Source organism: Triturus cristatus, chromosome 12 (genome assembly GCF_964204655.1).
Source record: "Triturus cristatus chromosome 12, aTriCri1.1, whole genome shotgun sequence".
Classification (NCBI taxonomy): Eukaryota; Metazoa; Chordata; class Amphibia; order Caudata; family Salamandridae; genus Triturus; species Triturus cristatus.
In genome coordinates, this window is record NC_140595.1 from 830,612,195 (window position 1) to 830,630,723 (window position 18,529).

At 50.7% G+C, this 18,529-nt stretch overlaps 1 protein-coding gene across 2 annotated transcripts in view; it reads right to left on the minus strand.

The window, feature by feature from the left end:
• Positions 1-18,529, minus strand: part of LRCH4 (leucine rich repeats and calponin homology domain containing 4) — a 553,531-nt gene that overhangs the window by 64,752 nt on the left and 470,250 nt on the right. For both annotated transcript variants that reach the window (XM_085638321.1, XM_085638320.1), the window contains exons 13-16: positions 15,069-15,117; positions 14,894-14,960; positions 1,416-1,538; positions 731-849 (exon numbers count right to left, since the gene is read on the minus strand). In XM_085638321.1, the coding sequence (XP_085494447.1) occupies positions 731-849; positions 1,416-1,538; positions 14,894-14,960; positions 15,069-15,117 (358 nt within the window). The remainder of the gene's footprint in view (positions 1-730; positions 850-1,415; positions 1,539-14,893; positions 14,961-15,068; positions 15,118-18,529) is intronic.

The following is an 18,529-nucleotide window of genomic DNA, read 5'->3' on the forward strand; positions in this document are numbered from 1 at the left end:
GCAGAAGCTCTCAGCTTTTCCCCAGCTGGTTAATGCCTCACCTTCTCGGCTTCATACCACTTGGCTTCTTGCTAAGCTTCTCTCATTTCTGCCTCTGACTAAAGGTCTTAGGCGGTTTTTGAAGGACTCTGCTGTACTCCGCATGGAGGCCTCCTAGAGTTCACAGGTTCATTGCTTCTTTCAGCCCACAGTCATCATTTATTCTACTTTTCTTCAGAGGTGATCTCCTTACCTATTTCTCACAAGGTCTTTTGTTGCCCTCCCTGCTTCTTGTGAGCATCACATGTTCCTTTCTGCGCTTTCAGCAGCTCTTAGTCTGCCTTCGCTCTTCTGTGAAGCCCTCAATAACCTACCTTCCTGGTTCCCATCTACCTCCAGAAGTTCTCATTACAACTCACTTCCTAGCGGCCCTCAGCGGCCTCTTTGCTCTCAGAAGCTCTAGGTGGACTCCTGTTTCCCAGAACCTCTCTGCTGCCTCCTCTAGCTCAGATGCCCTTGGCTGCTACTCATAGGCTCGGCACACGTGCTTCAGGGAAGCTTCAAACCGACCCTTTCCGATCAGAAGCTCTGCTGCTGTCGGGTTCTCAGAAGCTCTCAACAGAGTGGAGTCCTGAACACAGCAGCAGCTCAGGGAATCCCTGCTCAGGAGACTCCACCCTCACCTCCATGGCCTGATTCTTTCAGGGGGAGCTCTGTATATAATGTCAGACACCTTCCTTGGATACTGTACCTTGCGCAGCTGGCATACTAATGCTTTCTCATCCAGGATGTTCCGTGTGTTCCGTAACCGCACTGGACTTTTGGGCTCCGTATGGGTTGTTTCAGGTGGGCCCTGAACAGGGTTATGACCTGCACGAAAATCAAAAAGCATGTTTGTATGTATGACAATGGATATCAAAGGGCACTGCAGCAACACAAGGCACATCAAACAAAGCCGGTCTGGCCTCGGAGAACTCTCTGACAAGCCGGAAACACAGAAAGGGAAAGCAAAGGCAGAACATCTATCCTCGGTCAGCAGTGGGAATCACAGACTCCCAAGCTACACAGGAGGTGAAATACAGAAACAGCAGTGGAGAAGGCCAGCACTGAGGAACATCAGAGCAGAGTGTACATCCTAGTAGGCCAAACACTGAGGCACCTTATCTGACCTGTGAATGGGCCAGTCATGGCATGGGAGGAGATGCTGCAGCTCAGAAAGGAGGGTCTCTGGTGGAACTAACTGAGTGAGGCTGCCAGCACAGGAATAGGAGACTGTTGGACACCAAGACTGGCTTACACAGGGTTCTATGATGACCAAACTTAGGACAGACACCTATGCGATGCGGCCAAGAGACTGAAGAATGCCTGCTATGGGACCTTAGCATAGCAGCCTGAGATCTCTGAATAAGGCACTGCTCAAATATTGTGGTACCTACCTGAGCTGGACTTTGTGCTGTTTCGCGACGCGGATCGGAAGAGGAAGCTGCTGGGTTTCTGCACAGGTGCTGCATCTTTCTGGACTGGGAGGGAGCAGGATGAGCTCTGGGATGGAGAGAGTTCTGAAGAGAAGCAGGAATGCAAACAGGGTGAATCACTGGTCATGCAAGTACATGCTGGCACATCAGCAAGGCTGCACAATCCTGAATCAATAAACTGCCCTAGCATGCCACAAGTAAAATACAGGCCTTTGGCCTCTATAGATAACAAATGACGCTTTTTATGTCCCAGTTACAGACATCTTGATCTGTGTGTAGACAAGCCTATTGTTTTCAATACATAACACATACTCAGAGTGGGTTTTGCTCAACTCCTGCCTTTGGTCTGGGTGGCTTATTTGTCTGTCTCAGTTGTGTGTTCCCGACGGCTCTGCTGTCTATTCTTCCTCTACTCCCACTGAAGAGCATGTCTGTGTCGGTGTACTGACTGGATGAGGTATATCCTCCTCCCGCATTCCTGAAGGGACCTTTCATTGGTATTCAGTATCGAAAGACAGTGCATGTCTTCAATGCTCCCTATCTGCTGCTTCTTCACTTCTCCCTGTCTAGATATTCTCTGAAATGTTTTCCCATTTCTTTTTCTAACCACCCCCTGGTAGCTGCAAAGTGCTGCCGGCCACTAGATTCCTCTGTAATCTCCTTTCATTCAGCCCATGACCCTCACCACTTCTCAATCTAAATAAAAAAAAATTCGCGTTTATTTATTTTACTGTGAAGAGCCACCAGACCACTCGATTTCTTGCTTGTGCTTCGCATATCATCTTTCTCCCTGTTGTATTCACATTTTCATGTATTGTTCTAACAAGGGCACCTGTGAGCATCTGCAGGCATCACTGTATGGGTTCCGCAAGCCTGCTAGCCATGCAGGTTCATGAGCTTTGATACAGTACATCTGTGGAAATGGCAGAACGAGTAAATGATCGGCCAACGTAGAAGAGAGTTACAAGCTTTGGTGGAAAGGCCAATTTGTCTAGAGAGAAGGTGGTGTAGGGCACTCACTCACTCACTCGGCGTGCTGTGGTAACCACAATGAGGAAGACAGCCTTTAGAGTCAAGAGGCCATAAGAACAGCTGTGCATCGGCTCGCAGGGTATGCACATGGGAATGTTAAAGACCAAGTTCCACTCCCATGGAAGCATGAGAAACGAATGGCTTGGTGGGCAGCATGAGAGTCAGACCCTTTATAAAATGCATGACAACCAGGGACTTCAACAACACTGGTTGATCAGGCAAAAGCTTTCAATTAATGCAGCTCAATTTGCATGAATGTAGGTGTATGCTGTGGAAACTGCCCTGCTGCTGAGACAAAAACCCTCCCAACGAGGAAGCAAATGCTCAGGAGCCGATGATCGATATGGCGCGAGCCTGGATTTTCCTGTTTTTCTTTATAACTTGACACAGGAGTGGCAGCAAAGGAAATGCATACAACAGTCCTTAGTTCCAATCCAGCTAGAACGATTCTCCGAACGAATGCCTTGGAGGAAACCCCAGGGAATACCAATGTTCTAAATTGTAGCAAATAGATCTGGACAGCGCAGACCCCACTGGTCGAAAGTGTCCCTCACCACTTTGAGAGGGAGACCTCTTTTCTGGCTTGTCAGACAAATGCTCGGTTTGTCTGCTCTGGCATTCAGGGGCCTCCCTAAGGGATTGGCTACCAGCAAAATGGCAATTTGGTCCAGCTACCTCGAAAGGCACACAGCCTCTGGCAAAGGATACACGACACCACTAAGCCCTGCTGGTTGAACAAGTAGTCTGTGAGAAGCTGCACCAACCTCCATTTGATAGATCGCAAGAAAGGGGGACTATTGCCCGAAACTTCTGAAGATTGATATGGAGCTGCCTCTCTAACTGAGGCCTCTGATCTCCACCTCCCCAAGGTGACTCCCCATACCAGCAGTGACATGTCTGTCACAACCGTGAGCTCTGTATGTGGAAGGGTGAGTGGCCTCTTCCTCAGGTCAAGTAGGTGTTCATCTGTCACCAAAGGAGATACTGAGCCGCCTCCTACGAGAGCTGGATGAAGCGGCAGCACTCATTCTGCGCACACTGAACCCACGAGGTTCAACTGCAGAGCCCACATATGCCATTGGAGGATGCAGAAGGGAAGGAGCCCAGGAAACCTCTGAGCAGAGCCCGCACATGCCATCTGCTGTTGGAACTAGGAGGATGCAGAAGGGCAGCAGCCCAGGAAACCTCTGAGCAGAGCCCGCACATGCCATCTGCTGTTGGAACTAGGAGGATGTAGAAGGGCAGCAGCCCAGGAAACCTCTGAGCATAGCCCGCACATGCCATCTGCTGTTGGAACTAGGAGGACGCAGAAGGGCAGCAGCCCAGGAAACCTCTGAGGAGAGCCGGCGTATGCCATCTGCCGTGTGGAACTAGGAGGATGCAGAAGGGCAGCAGCCCAGGAAACCTACGAGCGGAGCCCGCGTATGCCATCTGTTGTTGGAACAAGGAGGATGCAGAAGGGCAGCGGCCCAGGAAACCTCTAACCAGAGCCCGCACATGCCATCTGCTGTTGGAACTAGGAGGATGTAGAAGGGCAGCAGCCCAGGAAACCTCTGAGCATAGCCCGCACATGCCATCTGCTGTTGGAACTAGGAGGACGCAGAAGGGCAGCAGCCCAGGAAACCTCTGAGGAGAGCCGGCGTATGCCATCTGCCGTGTGGAACTAGGAGGATGCAGAAGGGCAGCAGCCCAGGAAACCTACGAGCGGAGCCCGCGTATGCCATCTGTTGTTGGAACAAGGAGGATGCAGAAGGGCAGCAGCCCAGGAAACCTCTAACCAGGGCCCACACATGCCATCTGCTGTTGGAACTAGGAGGACGCAGAAGGGCAGCAGCCCAGGAAACCTCTGAGCAGAGCCGGTGTATGCCATCTGCCATGTGGAACTAGGAGGATGCAGAAGGGCAGCGGCCCAGGAAACCTCTAACCAGAGCCCGCACATGCCATCTGCTGTTGGAACTAGGAGGATGTAGAAGGGCAGCAGCCCAGGAAACCTCTAACCAGGGCCCACACATGCCATCTGCTGTTGGAACTAGGAGGATGCAGAAGGGCAGCAGCCCAGGAAACCCCTGAGCAGAGCCCACGTATGCCATCTGTTGTTGGAACTAGGAGCATGCAGAAGGGCAGCAGCCCAGGAAACCTCTGAGCAGAGCCCGTACATGCCATCTGCCATGTGGAACTAGGAGGATGCAGAAGGGCAGCAGCCCAGGAAACCTCTGAGCACAGCAGAGCCCACATACGCCATCTCATGTTGTAACTACGAGGATGATGAAGGGCAGCAGCCCAGGAAACCTCTGAGCAGAGCCCGCGTATGCCATCTGCTGTTGGCACTAGGAGGATGCAGAAGGGCAGCAGCCCAGGAAACCTCTGAGCAGAGCCCGCACATGCCACCTGCCATGTGGAACTAGGAGGACGCAGAAGGGCAGCAGCCCAGGAAACCTCTGAGCAGAGCCGGCGTATGCCATCTGCTGTTGGAACTAGGAGGATGCAGAAGGGCAGCAGCCCAGGAACCCTCTGAGCAGAGCCCGCGTATGCCATCTGCTGTTGGAACTAGGAGGATGCAGAAGGGCAGCAGCCCAGGAACCCTCTGAGCAGAGCCCGCATATGCCATCTGCTGTTGGAACTAGGAGGACGCAGAAGGACAGCAGCCCAGGAAACCTCTGAGGAGAGCCCGCGTATGCCATCTGCTGTTGGAACTAAAAGGACGCAGAAGGGCAGCAGCCCAGGAAACCTCTGAGCAGAGCCGGCGTATGCCATCTGCTGTTGGAACTAGGAGGATGCAGAAGGCAGCAGCACAGGAAACCTCTGAGCAGAGCCCGCACATGCCATCTGCCATGTGGAACTAGGACGACGCAGACGGGCAGTAGCCCATGAAACCTCTGAGCAGAGCCCGCACATGCCATCTGCTGTTGGAACTAGGAGGATGCAGAAGGCAGCAGCACAGGAAACCTCTGAGCAGAGCCCGCACATGCCATCTGCTGTTGGAACTAGGAGGATGCAGAAGGACAGCAGCCCAGGAAACCTCTGAGCAGAGCCCGCAGATGCCACGTGGAACTAGGAGGACGCAGAAGGGCAGCAGCCAATGGAACCCCAGAGCAGAGCCCGCGCATGCCATCTGCTGTTGGCACTAGGAGGATGCAAAAGGACAGCAGCCCAGGAAACCTCTGAGCAGAGCCCGCGTATGTCATCTACCATGTGGAACTAGGAGGACGCAAACGGGCAGCAGCCCAGGAAACCTCTGAGCAGAGCCGGCGTATGCCATCTGCTGTTGGCACTAGGAGGATACAGAAGAGCAGCAGCCCAGGAAACCTCTGAGCAGAGCCGGCGTATACCATCTGCCATGTGGAACTAGGAGGATGCAGAAGGGCAGCAGCCCAGGAAACCTCTGAGCAGAGCCCTCCTATGCCATCTGCTGTTTGGAACTAGGAGGATGCAGAAGGCCAGTAGTTAAAGAAAACTTTGTGATTATATCCAGAATTCCCCAGGCCTGCTGCAGCCTTGGAAAGGCCTGGAACGCCACTGTGTTCAGAACAACCCGAATGAAGGTAAGAGTGCCCCTGTACTTGACTAGGCTTGGCATCTTCTCATAACGTCATCAGCCTTTCCTAGCTTCATTTTCATCTTGGCGGTTTCCTCTGGCATGTCACCTTCTTGTATATCTCTTTCTGTTCAGCTCACTTACATACATGACAGGCCGTTGGTTACATGTTCTTGTAATGACAGTAGTTATTAGAAATCCATGGTCTGACTTCTCCTGTCATACGCAATGCTGCTAGTTCCTGTAGCCCATACCAAATAGCTCAGTCTCTGAAAGATGGCATGAATAATTTACAATAAATAATTATTTTCTGCTCTTGCATTTACAACCTGGTCAATGAAGTGGGGGCATTTTGCTGTCTCTCTCTAACTTTCGTACTCTGCTACTTTCTGATGGACCGCCAGAATGAAGCTTTGTATTTCCCTCGTCTTGCCCGGTCAGTATTTGCAGTGCAGATTTATGGGGTTCCCTTTCCGCCATAGAGCACCACTTGATGCTGCCAGTGAGGGCTTCCAGTGCAGACCTGGCACAGAGCAGATGCCAGCTTCAGGCGTGACACTCCTCAACGGCACTGCGTTTCTGGCACTGTAACGAATGACTTACTTGTAACTACAGTTCTGCAGCTTGTGGCTATACTTGATCCAGAAGCACATTTGAGGACAATAGTCTTTTCTGTTCCATACTGAATGTTTCCAAATCTCCACCGCCAGCTGTTCCTGGACTCATTCAAACATGAATCCTCAATGCCCATACAACTACATACTCCTGAACCCTGAAATACAACATCCATATCGCTGTCGAATAATGGGGCCCTGTGGACTTGTATTGCATGGCAAGGTGGTGATCATAGAAACAAGTAGGGTGAAGTTGGCCAGAAGAGGGGTGATCTTAGAAAGAAGGGGAGATTTTAGAAAGACGTGGGATGAAGTTGACCACAGCTAGGGCGGTCAACCTCAAATCTGGGGAACCGGGTTCGAGTCTCGGCAACAACACTCAACATCCTGTGGTTCTGGGCAAGTCACTCAATCTCCCCACGCCTAACAAAAATGGATGTGTCCTCATGTAACGCAAGTGGTGCTCGTGTAAAGCGCTCTGATTCCTTTGGGTCAAGTTGCGCTATATAGAACTCAGGGAAAAAAAATAAAAGGGAGCAAGGAGAACCAGGACTTGAAGCTGGCCGAAAGGAGGAGTGATATTAGAAAGCTGTGGGGTAGAGTTGGCCAGTAGGGATGGAAAACCAGGCGTTAAAGCTGGCCACTAGTGCGTGATTGCAGAAGGGTGCAGGGTGCAGTCAGGCATTGAGCACTTAAGAGAGCATGGAAAAGTTGGCCAAAGAATATGGGTAAAGTTCGGCAGTATTGGTGTGAGCTACTAAGTTTAGTGGGCATGGCTGGTCCATCTTTGGCTGCAGCCACATTTAGGCAGAGCTGCTTTTAAATGGATAAGTTATTCTGAGCTTTTTCTTATAATCACTGAAGCGGAAAGGTTGGAGTTCCCTGTATGAATTTATACACATACAAAGTCAGCAAATCCTTCTAAGCTTGGATATAGATCCCAAATAAAGGACTCACCAGGTTGGGGGAGAGGCAGGGAGGACGGTTGTGGAGGAGGGGCGCTGAGTGGGTTGAGTGGCTGATACAAGTGAAGCAGTGTGTGTCACTCGCTCGTCCTAGTACACTCTAAAAGTTTACTCAGGTATGCTCTTTGCTAGTCGCAGCACCTCTTGCACTTGAAGCGGTGAGCCGCACTTGTTCCAGCACCAACTTCAAATGCAGCCCTTGTGTGCGCCTCTTTTGTAGCAGCACCTATTGTAACTGAAGCCCTGTGTGCGCCTCTTTTGTACCAGCACCTATTGTAACTGAAGCCCTGTGTGCGCCTCTTTTGTACCAGCACCTATTGTAACTGAAGCCCTGTGTGCGCCTCTTTTGTACCAGCACCTATTGTAACTGAAGCCCTGTGTGCGCCTCTTTTGTACCAGCACCTATTGTAACTGAAGCCCTGAGTGCGCCTCTTTTGTACCACCACCTATTGTAACTGGAGCCCTGTGTGCGCCTCTTTTGTACCAGCACCTATTGTAACTGAAGCCCTGTGTGCGCCTCTTTTGTACCACCACCTATTGTAACTGGAGCCCTGTGTGCGCCTCTTTTGTACCAGCACCTATTGTAACTGAAGCCCTGTGTGCGCCTCTTTTGTACCACCACCTATTGTAACTGGAGCCCTGTGTGCGCCTCTTTTGTACCAGCACCTATTGTAACTGAAGCCCTGTGTGCGCCTCTTTTGTACCACCACCTATTGTAACTGAAGCCCTGTGTGCGCCTCTTTTGTACCAGCACCTATTGTAACTGAAGCCGTGTGCGCCTCTTTTGTACCAGCACCTATTGTAACTGAAGCCCTGTGTGCGCCTCTTTTGTAGCAGCACCTATTGTAACTGAAGCCCTGTGTGCGCCTCTTTTGTACCAGCACCTATTGTAACTGGAGCCCTGTGTGCGCCTCTTTTGTACCAGCACCTATTGTAACTGGAGCCCTGTGTGCGCCTCTTTTGTACCAGCACCTATTGTAACTGGAGCCCTGTGTGCGCCTCTTTTGTACCAGCACCTATTGTAACTGGAGCCCTGTGTGCGCCTCTTTTGTACCAGCACCTATTGTAAGTGGAGCCCTGTGTGCGCCTCTTTTGTACCAGCACCTATTGTAACTGGAGCCCTGTGTGCGCCCCTTTTGTACCAGCACCTATTGTAACTGGAGCCCTGTGTGCGCCTCTTTTGTACCAGCACCTATTGTAACTGAAGCCCTGTGTGCGCCTCTTTTGTACCAGCACCTATTGTAACTGGAGCCCTGTGTGCGCCTCTTTTGTACCAGCACCTATTGTAACTGGAGCCCTGTGTGCGCCTCTTTTGTACCAGCACCTATTGTAACTGGAGCCCTGTGTGCTCCTCTTTTGTACCAGCACCTATTGTAAGTGGAGCCCTGTGTGCGCCTCTTTTGTACCAGCACCTATTGTAACTGGAGCCCTGTGTGCGCCCCTTTTGTACCAGCACCTATTGTAACTGGAGCCCTGTGTGCGCCTCTTTTGTACCAGCACCTATTGTAACTGAAGCCCTGTGTGCGCCTCTTTTGTACCAGCACCTATTGTAACTGAAGCCCTGTGTGCGCCTCTTTTGTAGCAGCACCTATTGTAACTGAAGCCCTGTGTGCGCCTCTTTTGTAGCAGCACCTATTGTAACTGAAGCCCTGTGTGCGCCTCTTTTGTACCAGCACCTATTGTAACTGGAGCCCTGTGTGCGCCTCTTTTGTACCAGCACCTATTGTAACTGGAGCCCTGTGTGCGCCTCTTTTGTACCAGCACCTATTGTAACTGGAGCCCTGTGTGCGCCTCTTTTGTACCAGCACCTATTGTAACTGAAGCCCTGTGTGCGCCTCTTTTGTACCAGCACCTATTGTAACTGAAGACCTGTGTGCGCCTCTTTTGTACCAGCATCTATTGTAACTGGAGCCCTGTGTGCGCCTATTTTGTAGCAGCACCTATTGTAACTGGAGCCCTGTGTGCGCCTCTTTTGTACCAGCACCTATTGTAACTGGAGCCCTGTGAGCGCCTCTTTTGTAGCAGCACCTATTGTAACTGAAGCCCTGTGTGCGCCTCTTTTGTACCAGCACCTATTGTAACTGAAGCCCTGTGTGCGCCTCTTTTGTACCACCACCTATTGTAACTGGAGCCCTGTGTGCGCCTCTTTTGTACCACCACCTATTGTAACTGAAGCCCTGTGTGCGCCTCTTTTGTACCAGCACCTATTGTAACTGGAGCCCTGTGTGCGCCTCTTTTGTAGCAGCACCTATTGTAACTGGAGCCCTGTGTGCGCCTCTTTTGTACCACCACCTATTGTAACTGGAGCCCTGTGTGCGCCTCTTTTGTACCAGCACCTATTGTAACTGGAGCCCTGTGTGCGCCTCTTTTGTACCAGCACCTATTGTAACTGAAGCCCTGTGTGCGCCTGTTTTGTACCAGCACCTATTGTAACTGGAGCCCTGTGTGCGCCTCTTTTGTACCAGCACCTATTGTAAGTGGAGCCCTGTGTGCGCCTCTTTTGTACCAGCACCTATTGTAACTGGAGCCCTGTGTGCGCCCCTTTTGTACCAGCACCTATTGTAACTGGAGCCCTGTGTGCGCCTTTTTTGTACCAGCACCTATTGTAACTGAAGCCCTGTGTGCGCCTCTTTTGTACCAGCACCTATTGTAACTGGAGCCCTGTGTGCGCCTCTTTTGTACCAGCATCTATTGTAACTGGAGCCCTGTGTGCGCCTCTTTTGTACCAGCACCTATTGTAACTGGAGCCCTGTGTGCGCCTCTTTTGTACCAGCACCTATTGTAACTGAAGCCCTGTGTGCACCTCTTTTGTACCAGCACCTATTGTAACTGAAGCCCTGTGTGCGCCTCTTTTGTACCAGCACCTATTGTAACTGGAGCCCTGTGTGCGCCTCTTTTGTACCAGCACCTATTGTAACTGGAGCCCTGTGTGCACCTCTTTTGTACCACCACCTATTGTAACTGGAGCCCTGTGTGCGCCTCTTTTGTACCAGCACCTATTGTAACTGGAGCCCTGTGTGCGCCTCTTTTGTACCAGCACCTATTGTAACTGGAGCCCTGTGTGCGCCTCTTTTGTACCAGCACCTATTGTAACTGGAGCCCTGTGTGCGCCTCTTTTGTACCAGCACCTATTGTAACTGGAGCCCTGTGTGCGCCTCTTTTGTACCAGCACCTATTGTAAGTGGAGCCCTGTGTGCGCCTCTTTTGTACCACCACCTATTGTAACTGGAGCCCTTGTGTGCGCCTCTTTTGTAGCAGCACCTATTGTAACTGAAGCCCTGTGTGCGCCTCTTTTGTACCACCACCTATTGTAACTGAAGCCCTGTGTGCGCCTCTTTTGTACCACCACCTATTGTAACTGGAGCCCTGTGTGCGCCTCTTTTGTACCACCACCTATTGTAACTGGAGCCCTGTGTGCGCCTCTTTTGTACCAGCACCTATTGTAACTGGAGCCCTGTGTGCGCCTCTTTTGTACCAGCACCTATTGTAACTGGAGCCCTGTGTGCGCCTCTTTTGTACCAGCACCTATTGTAAGTGGAGCCCTGTGTGCGCCTCTTTTGTACCAGCACCTATTGTAACTGGAGCCCTGTGTGCGCCCCTTTTGTACCAGCACCTATTGTAACTGGAGCCCTGTGTGCGCCTCTTTTGTACCAGCACCTATTGTAACTGAAGCCCTGTGTGCGCCTCTTTTGTACCAGCACCTATTGTAACTGGAGCCCTGTGTGCGCCTCTTTTGTACCAGCACCTATTGTAACTGGAGCCCTGTGTGCGCCTCTTTTGTACCAGCACCTATTGTAACTGGAGCCCTGTGTGCGCCTCTTTTGTACCACCACCTATTGTAACTGGAGCCCTGTGTGCGCCTCTTTTGTACCAGCACCTATTGTAACTGGAGCCTTGTGTGCGCCTCTTTTGTACCAGCACCTATTGTAACTGGAGCCCTGTGTGCGCCTCTTTTGTAGCAGCACCTATTGTAACTGAAGCCCTGTGTGCGCCTCTTTTGTACCAGCACCTATTGTAACTGGAGCCCTGTGTGCGCCTCTTTTGTACCAGAACCTATTGTAACTTGAGCCCTGTGTGCGCCTCTTTTGTACCACCACCTATTGTAACTGGAGCCCTGTGTGCGCCTCTTTTGTACCAGCACCTATTGTAACTTGAGCCCTGTGTGCGCCTCTTTTGTACCAGCACCTATTGTAACTGAAGCCCTGTGTGCGCCTCTTTTGTACCAGCACCTATTGTAACTGGAGCCCTGTGTGCGCCTCTTTTGTACCAACGCCTACCGTAATCAGAGCCCCTGTGTGCGCCTTGTATATCCCAGTATCTACTGTGACTGGAGCTCTTGAGTGCGCCTTTTGTATCAGCATCTTCCGTAACTGGAGCCAGTGTGCACCTTGTTTGTCCCAGCATCTTCTGTAACTGGAGCCCTTGTGTGCGCCTCGCTTGTCCAAGCCTCTACTGTAACTGAAGTCCTTGTGTGCGCCTCTTTTGTTACAGCATCTTCTGTAACTGGAGCCCTTGTGTGCGCCTCGTTTGTCCCAGCATCTTCTGTAGCTGGAGCTCCTGTGTGCGCCTCGTTTATCCCAGCATTTACTGTAACCGGAGCCCCTGTGTGTGCCTAGTTTGTCCCAGCAACTTCTGTTGTGTGCGCCTCTTTTGTTCCAGCATCTTCTGTAACTGGAGCCCCTGTGTGCGCCTTTTTTGTTCCAGCATCTTCTGTAACTGAAGCCCTTGTGTGCGCCTCATTTGTACCAGCAACTTCTGTAACTGGAGCCCTTGTGTGCGCCTCTTTTGTACCAGCATCTTCTGTAACTGGAGCCCTTGAGTGGACCTCTTTTGTACCAGCATCTTCTGTAACCGAAGACCCTGTGTGCGCCTCGCTTGTGCCAGCATCTTCTGTAACTGGAGCCCTTGAGTGGACCTCTTTTGTACCAGCACCTATTACACCTAGAGCCTTTGTGTGCGTCTCGTTTGTCCCAGCATCTTCTGTAACTGGAGCCCTTGAGTGGACCTTTTTTGTACCAGCACCTGTTACACCTAGAGCCTTTGTGTGCGTCTCGTTTGTCCCAGCATCTTCTGTAACTGGAGCCCTTGAGTGGACCTTTTTTGTACCAGCACCTGTTACACCTAGAGCCTTTGTGTGCGCCTCGTTTGTCCCAGCATCTTCTATATGTGAAACCTGTGTGTGCACCTCGTTTGTGTGCGCCTCGTTTGTCTCAGCATCTTTCTATAAGTCAAACCCTTGCGTGTGCCTGGTGTCACTCAGGATCTTCAAAGTGAAACCCTTGTGTGCACCTTGTTTGTCCCAGTACCTACTGCACCTGGAGCCTTGTGTGCACCTCATTATCGTGAGCCTCGTTGGTACAGCATCTTTTATGAGTGAAACCCTTGTGTGTGCCTAGCTTATAATACCACACACAGGGTCTTTAAAGGAGCATTTATCCTACCTCGCAAATTGACAATCTTGCGCTAGGTAATGTGAGGAAAGAGCCCTTTGCTGTTAGGACGAGAACCGTCGTTCACCCGAGGGTGGCATGCTTCGTCATTGGGTTCCCTCCTCACACAAGGACCGCAAGGTACCTCGTGGGGGCTACATCTCCCAGAAGGAGAACTAGGAGGAGCGGAGGTGTTTTGATGAACAAGATAGTAATAATGATGAGTGAGGGGCAGAGTGCAAAAAGGACCTACAGTTTTAATAAAACTATCTCCAGGTGTACGAAAACACTTTTATTCTGGTGCCCCCATCGGATAGGATTGAAAAATGCAAGGACAGAGGGTAAAAAGTACCCTATCTCAGTGGGTGAACATGTTTCAACCCCTCGTTCAGGGCGGTCCTTGTGTGACGAGGGAACACAATGATGAAACATGTCACCCTCGGGTGAGTGACGGTTCTCGTCCTAACAGTAAAGTGCTCCTTCCTCACATTACCTAGCGTACAACAGTGTGGAAGATTGTTAATTTGGGAGGTAAGATAGATGCTCCTTTAGAGACCCTATGTTTGGTATTACTGGAGCACAGCCGTTGTGGCTTGAGGTCTTTTTTCTTGGTCCTTTGCTCTATCATAGACCTACCGCTGTATAAAGAGCTTTTCAGTCCTTCGTCCTTTTTATCATGACTGATCGTGTAGGCTCTTCTTTCGAGGATGCCATGGTACAATCAATTCTCAAAACACCAAGCATTTTAAATACACACATTGCACAGACTCTTTCACAAACAGAAGAATGGAACAAACTTTCCAATATGAAACAACAACACATATGCACTGCACTACATGTGGAAAATACTAACTGAATATTTAAGAGACCATACAGCACTACAGGGGTTCATAGTGTCCAATGCCCCCAAACCCTTCCTAGACAATAAATCCTTTAAAATGGATTGGTCCCTAATACCATGGAAGTGCACTAGAGAGTGGCTTATCCTCTTATCAACATGGCAGAGGAAACAGCAGATCTTCTACTACGAGAAATTCAACCACTAGAGAACCAAGTGAACGGCTCACTACAAATTACAGTCTTCAAAAAGAAATTAGAAGTGACTAAGAATTTAAATGAAACAAAAAAAAACCTGTTAAAATATAAAGTGAACAAGCTCAGAAAAGATCTAGATAGATTTTCTCATGAAAAAGTCTACCCGTATGTAGTAGATGACTACCAGACTCAGGCACCCAAAAGGAATAACAGGAGAGGAGCTAGGGATGACGTCATAATACGGATGAATGGACATCCAACTCGGAGGACTGGAGTAACACAGAGGACTCCAATTCAAGGGACTCAGACAGCTCTTTTAAAATGAGGATGAAACCAATGAGAGGGGAGGAAGATTTCCAAATCCTCCGACACAGCCTCCTTGGTGGCCACTGCAACCCTGGGGTTTCCCCGAGAATCTGTTCCAACGAGGGCCTTTTGGAGGTCCAGGTTACCAACCTTTTAGAGTGACGGTTCTCGTCCTAACAGCAAAGTGATCTTTCCTCACATTACCTCGCGTACGATAGTGTGCAAGACTGTACCTCCTTCGTCCCAGGATCTCCTATAAGTGCATCCCTTGTGTGCGGCTCGTATGTGCGCGCCTCGTATGTGCGTGCCTCGCTTGTGCGCGCGGCTCGCTTGTGCGCGCCTCGCTTGTGCACACAGCTCGTGTGCGCGCGCCTCGCTTGTGCGCGCGCGCCTCGCTTGTGCGTGCACAGCGCCTCGCATGTGCGTGCCTCGCATGTGTGCGCCTCGTTTGTGCGCACCTCGCTTTTCCCAGCACTCCCATATAGCTGAAGCTCTCCGAGTGCCTCACTCTTCCCAGACTCACCAGAAGGCAGCGGCGTCTCTGCTGTGGGGGTCTGAGGGAGGCTGCTGGGCGCTGCATGATCCACGCTCTGCAAATAGAAAAGATTATGGAAACGCTGCAGAAGAGCCCACCACAGGCCAGAGATCCCTCCTCTCATCTCCCACCCATGCCCTGAGCCAACCACGGCCATCCTTACCTGACTACGGAATCTGTGCTGCACCACGGGGCCATTTTCAGAAGGACCACTGCGGAGAGAAAAGGCACCGCCTGTCATTACCTGTCTGAAACATCACCATGATTTGTTCGTCACGATGTCAGAAAACAAGTTACTATGAAAACCTGCAGCACAGAGCAGTCATGGATGGGCTTCTGCAGTTCAAAATCGAGGCGCCTCGTCTGAGGGTTAGGAATGATACTGAGGACCGGTCAGCTGCCCACGGTAATCAATGGGCCCTGGAGGCAGAAGTAAAGGGAAACTGTGCAGGGGATTTAAAAGCGCATAGGAAACTTCCCAGCACTGCCACATAAAAGAAACAAGCATTTGCAATGCAATAGGTGTCGCATTTTTGAGAATTTGAGCTATTGGCATTGTAAATTTGTATTTATAAGCGCAACATTTATCCGAAGGATATCACGGCGCCAGAAAAGCTATGACCCGAACAAGGGTGGTGTGATATTAGGGGCCTCTGTGTCAACAATTACAACCTGGGAACAGATACGTCTTCAGCTTCCTCCTGAATGACATGTAGTCGTCGGCAAGACAAAGGTCCAGAGGAAATCTGTTCCAGTGAGCTGCCGCCAGATGAGAGAAAGAGCGGCCCCAGCTCTAGCTTTCTCAATGCGTCTGGTTTTTGCAAGTGCCTGGTAGCATGGCCTCAATTTCCCTGCGGGGGCATAGCATTCGATTTTATCTTGCAGGCTCTTTGGCGCGCGGGTAGCCAATGGAGCTCCCTCAGACATTCTGATGCCGAGCTGCATTTGCCTCTGTTACACACAAGCTTGGCAGCTGCATTCTGGACTACCAGCAAACGAGTGACGAGGGAGACTGCTATGCCCAGATAGAGCGCATTCCCATAATCTAATGTGCTTGAGAGTAAAGCCTGAGCGATGGTTTTTCTGCAATCCAGAATCCAGGGGATCCATAATAAGAGTCTTTTTAATAGTTTTGGTATAGCACAGCTCGGACTTGGTTCTGCATTGTTAGTGCATTGTCGATGAGTATGCCCAGGTTTTTTACGACCTGTTTGGGCTCGGGGCAGATCCTAAGGATTGGGCCACCAGGTTGCTTCCCAGATTAGCTAAGCTTCTCCAAAGAGTAAAATCTCTGACTTCTCAGCGTTCCGTTTCAAACAATGGTCTGACATCCAAGATGCCGACAGTTTAAATGCGAGACCTATGGCATTGCAAATATTTTTTTTGTTGTTAAAGCCCCGTGCTGCAATTTCACATGCATGAAGGCTGTGCCCCTTTCTTTAAAAAAGCTATGTCTAACAAAAGGTGCTCGGTCGCTATTAAAGTGAAACCACGGCATGGGGCATTTTTTTTTTCTCCCAAAAAGCATCTGTTTGTCAAACAAATCCCTTTTTTTGTAAAAGCCCCCACTTAAATAGTAGCCACACACCTTTCCTTAGAGACAGCTCTTCTAAAGAAAGGGGCGCGGCCTTCATCCACGTGAAAGTGCTGCATGGGGCTTTGACAATAAAAAAAATATTTGCAATGCAATAGGTCTCGCTTTTCCAAGTGTTTAAGCTATTGGCATTTACAATGCCAATAGCTCAAACACTCGGAAAAGCGAGACCTATTGCATTGCAAAGAAGCGGCCACCATTGTCCCGGCTGCTTGTAAAGAACAAGTTACTTACTTTCGGTAACGATGTATCTGTAAGAAACAATAGTTAGTTAGATTCCTCACCTTAGAATATCCCCAGGCGTCAGGCTGGATCCGGAAATATTTTTGTAGCAATACCCCTTGCGCGTCGCTAGGCGTCGTCTGTGGCTCCGCGTCCGTCGTCGGGCGCCAGAATGACATCGTCTGAGTACTTAGACGCCGCACTCGCGCGCTGACGTCAGTTCTTATACATAGCTTTCCGCGCCAGGGACGCTGAGCCATGCAAGAGACCGACACTGGTGCCAAAAAATCTAGGGCCCTGAAAGGGAGAACCTTAACCCTAGATGTCGGTTCGCAGAACGGGGAGGCTGGGTGGGTCAGTGAGGAATCTAACTAACTAATGTTTCTTACAGATACATCGTTACGTTACCGAAGGTAAGTAACTTGTTCATCTGAAAGAAACACGTTAGTTAGATTCCTCACCTTAGAATAGATACCCCAGCAATACCAACCCCGGAGGTGGGTCTGCGAACCAAGATCACAAGAGAAAGTCCTGGTGAACAGAACGGCCAAAGTGGCCATCTCTCCGGACTTGGCTGTCCAGGCAATAGTGCTTGGCGAACGTATGCAGCGAAGCCCACGTAGCCGCCTGACAGATGTCCTGCAAGGGGACTCCCCGTCCCAGGGCAGTTGTCGCCGCTGTGGCCCGGGTGGAATGGGCTCGCAGCCCAACAGGAGGGACCTTTTACGCCAAAGAATAGCAGAGTTTAATACACAACACGACCCATCGCGAGATGGCCCGTTTGTGCACAGCTTTACCCTTCTTCGCACCTACATATCCAACAAAAAGTTGGTCGTCCACCCGGAACTGGTTTGTGCGGGTCAGATAAAATGACAGCGCACGTTTTGGGTCCAGACGGTGGAGCCTCTCTTCATCTTTTGAAAGATGCGGAAAGAAGGTGGGCAGCGTGACAGATTGCCCGATGTGAAAGGGAATCACGACTTTAGGAGGGAAAGAAGGACGGGTCCGGAGGACAACCTTATCCGGATGAACCGAAAGGAAGGGAGGCTTAGCTGACAGAGCCTGGAGCTCACTCACCCGCCTAGCGGAGGTGATAGCCACCAGGAAGGCAGTTTTCAGAGGACGAAGTGGACAGTTGTGAAGGGCCTCAAAGGGAGCGCACATCAGAAAAGTAAGAGCATGGTTCAAGTCCCACTGAGGCATTACGAATGGAACAGGAGGGACCATATGAGTAATGCCTTTTAGAAAGCGTGTAACTACAGGGGACTTGAAAAGAGAAGGCTGATCAGGAAGCCGCAAGAAGGCAGAGATGGCAGCAAGATAACCTTTCAGGGTGCCCAGGGCAGAGCCCTGCCGGGCCAAAGAAAGAAGAAAGAGTAGAACCTCAGAAAGAGGGGCGGAAAGGGGATCCACAGCCTTTGCTGTGCACCATGCCACAAATTTGTTCCACCGGCAGGCGTATACCGTCTTTGTGGAGGGACGCCTGGCTGCCAGAATAACATCACAGACTTCAGGAGGCAAGTCAAATGGCATCAACTGCCGCCGCTCAATCTCCACGCATAGAGGTGGAGGCTGGACAGGTTCGGGTGGAGGACCGTCCCCTGCTGCTGCGACAGAAGGTCCTCCTGAAGAGGCAGTCGTATCGGGGGATCGATAGACATACTGAGTAGCTCAGGATACCAGTACCTTCGTGCCCAATCCGGAGCCACCAAGATGACTTGGGCCCGGTCGCGCCTGATCTTCTTCAGCACTCTGGGCAGAAGTGGTATAGGCAGAAAGGCGTACAACAGACCGCAACTCCACTCGCG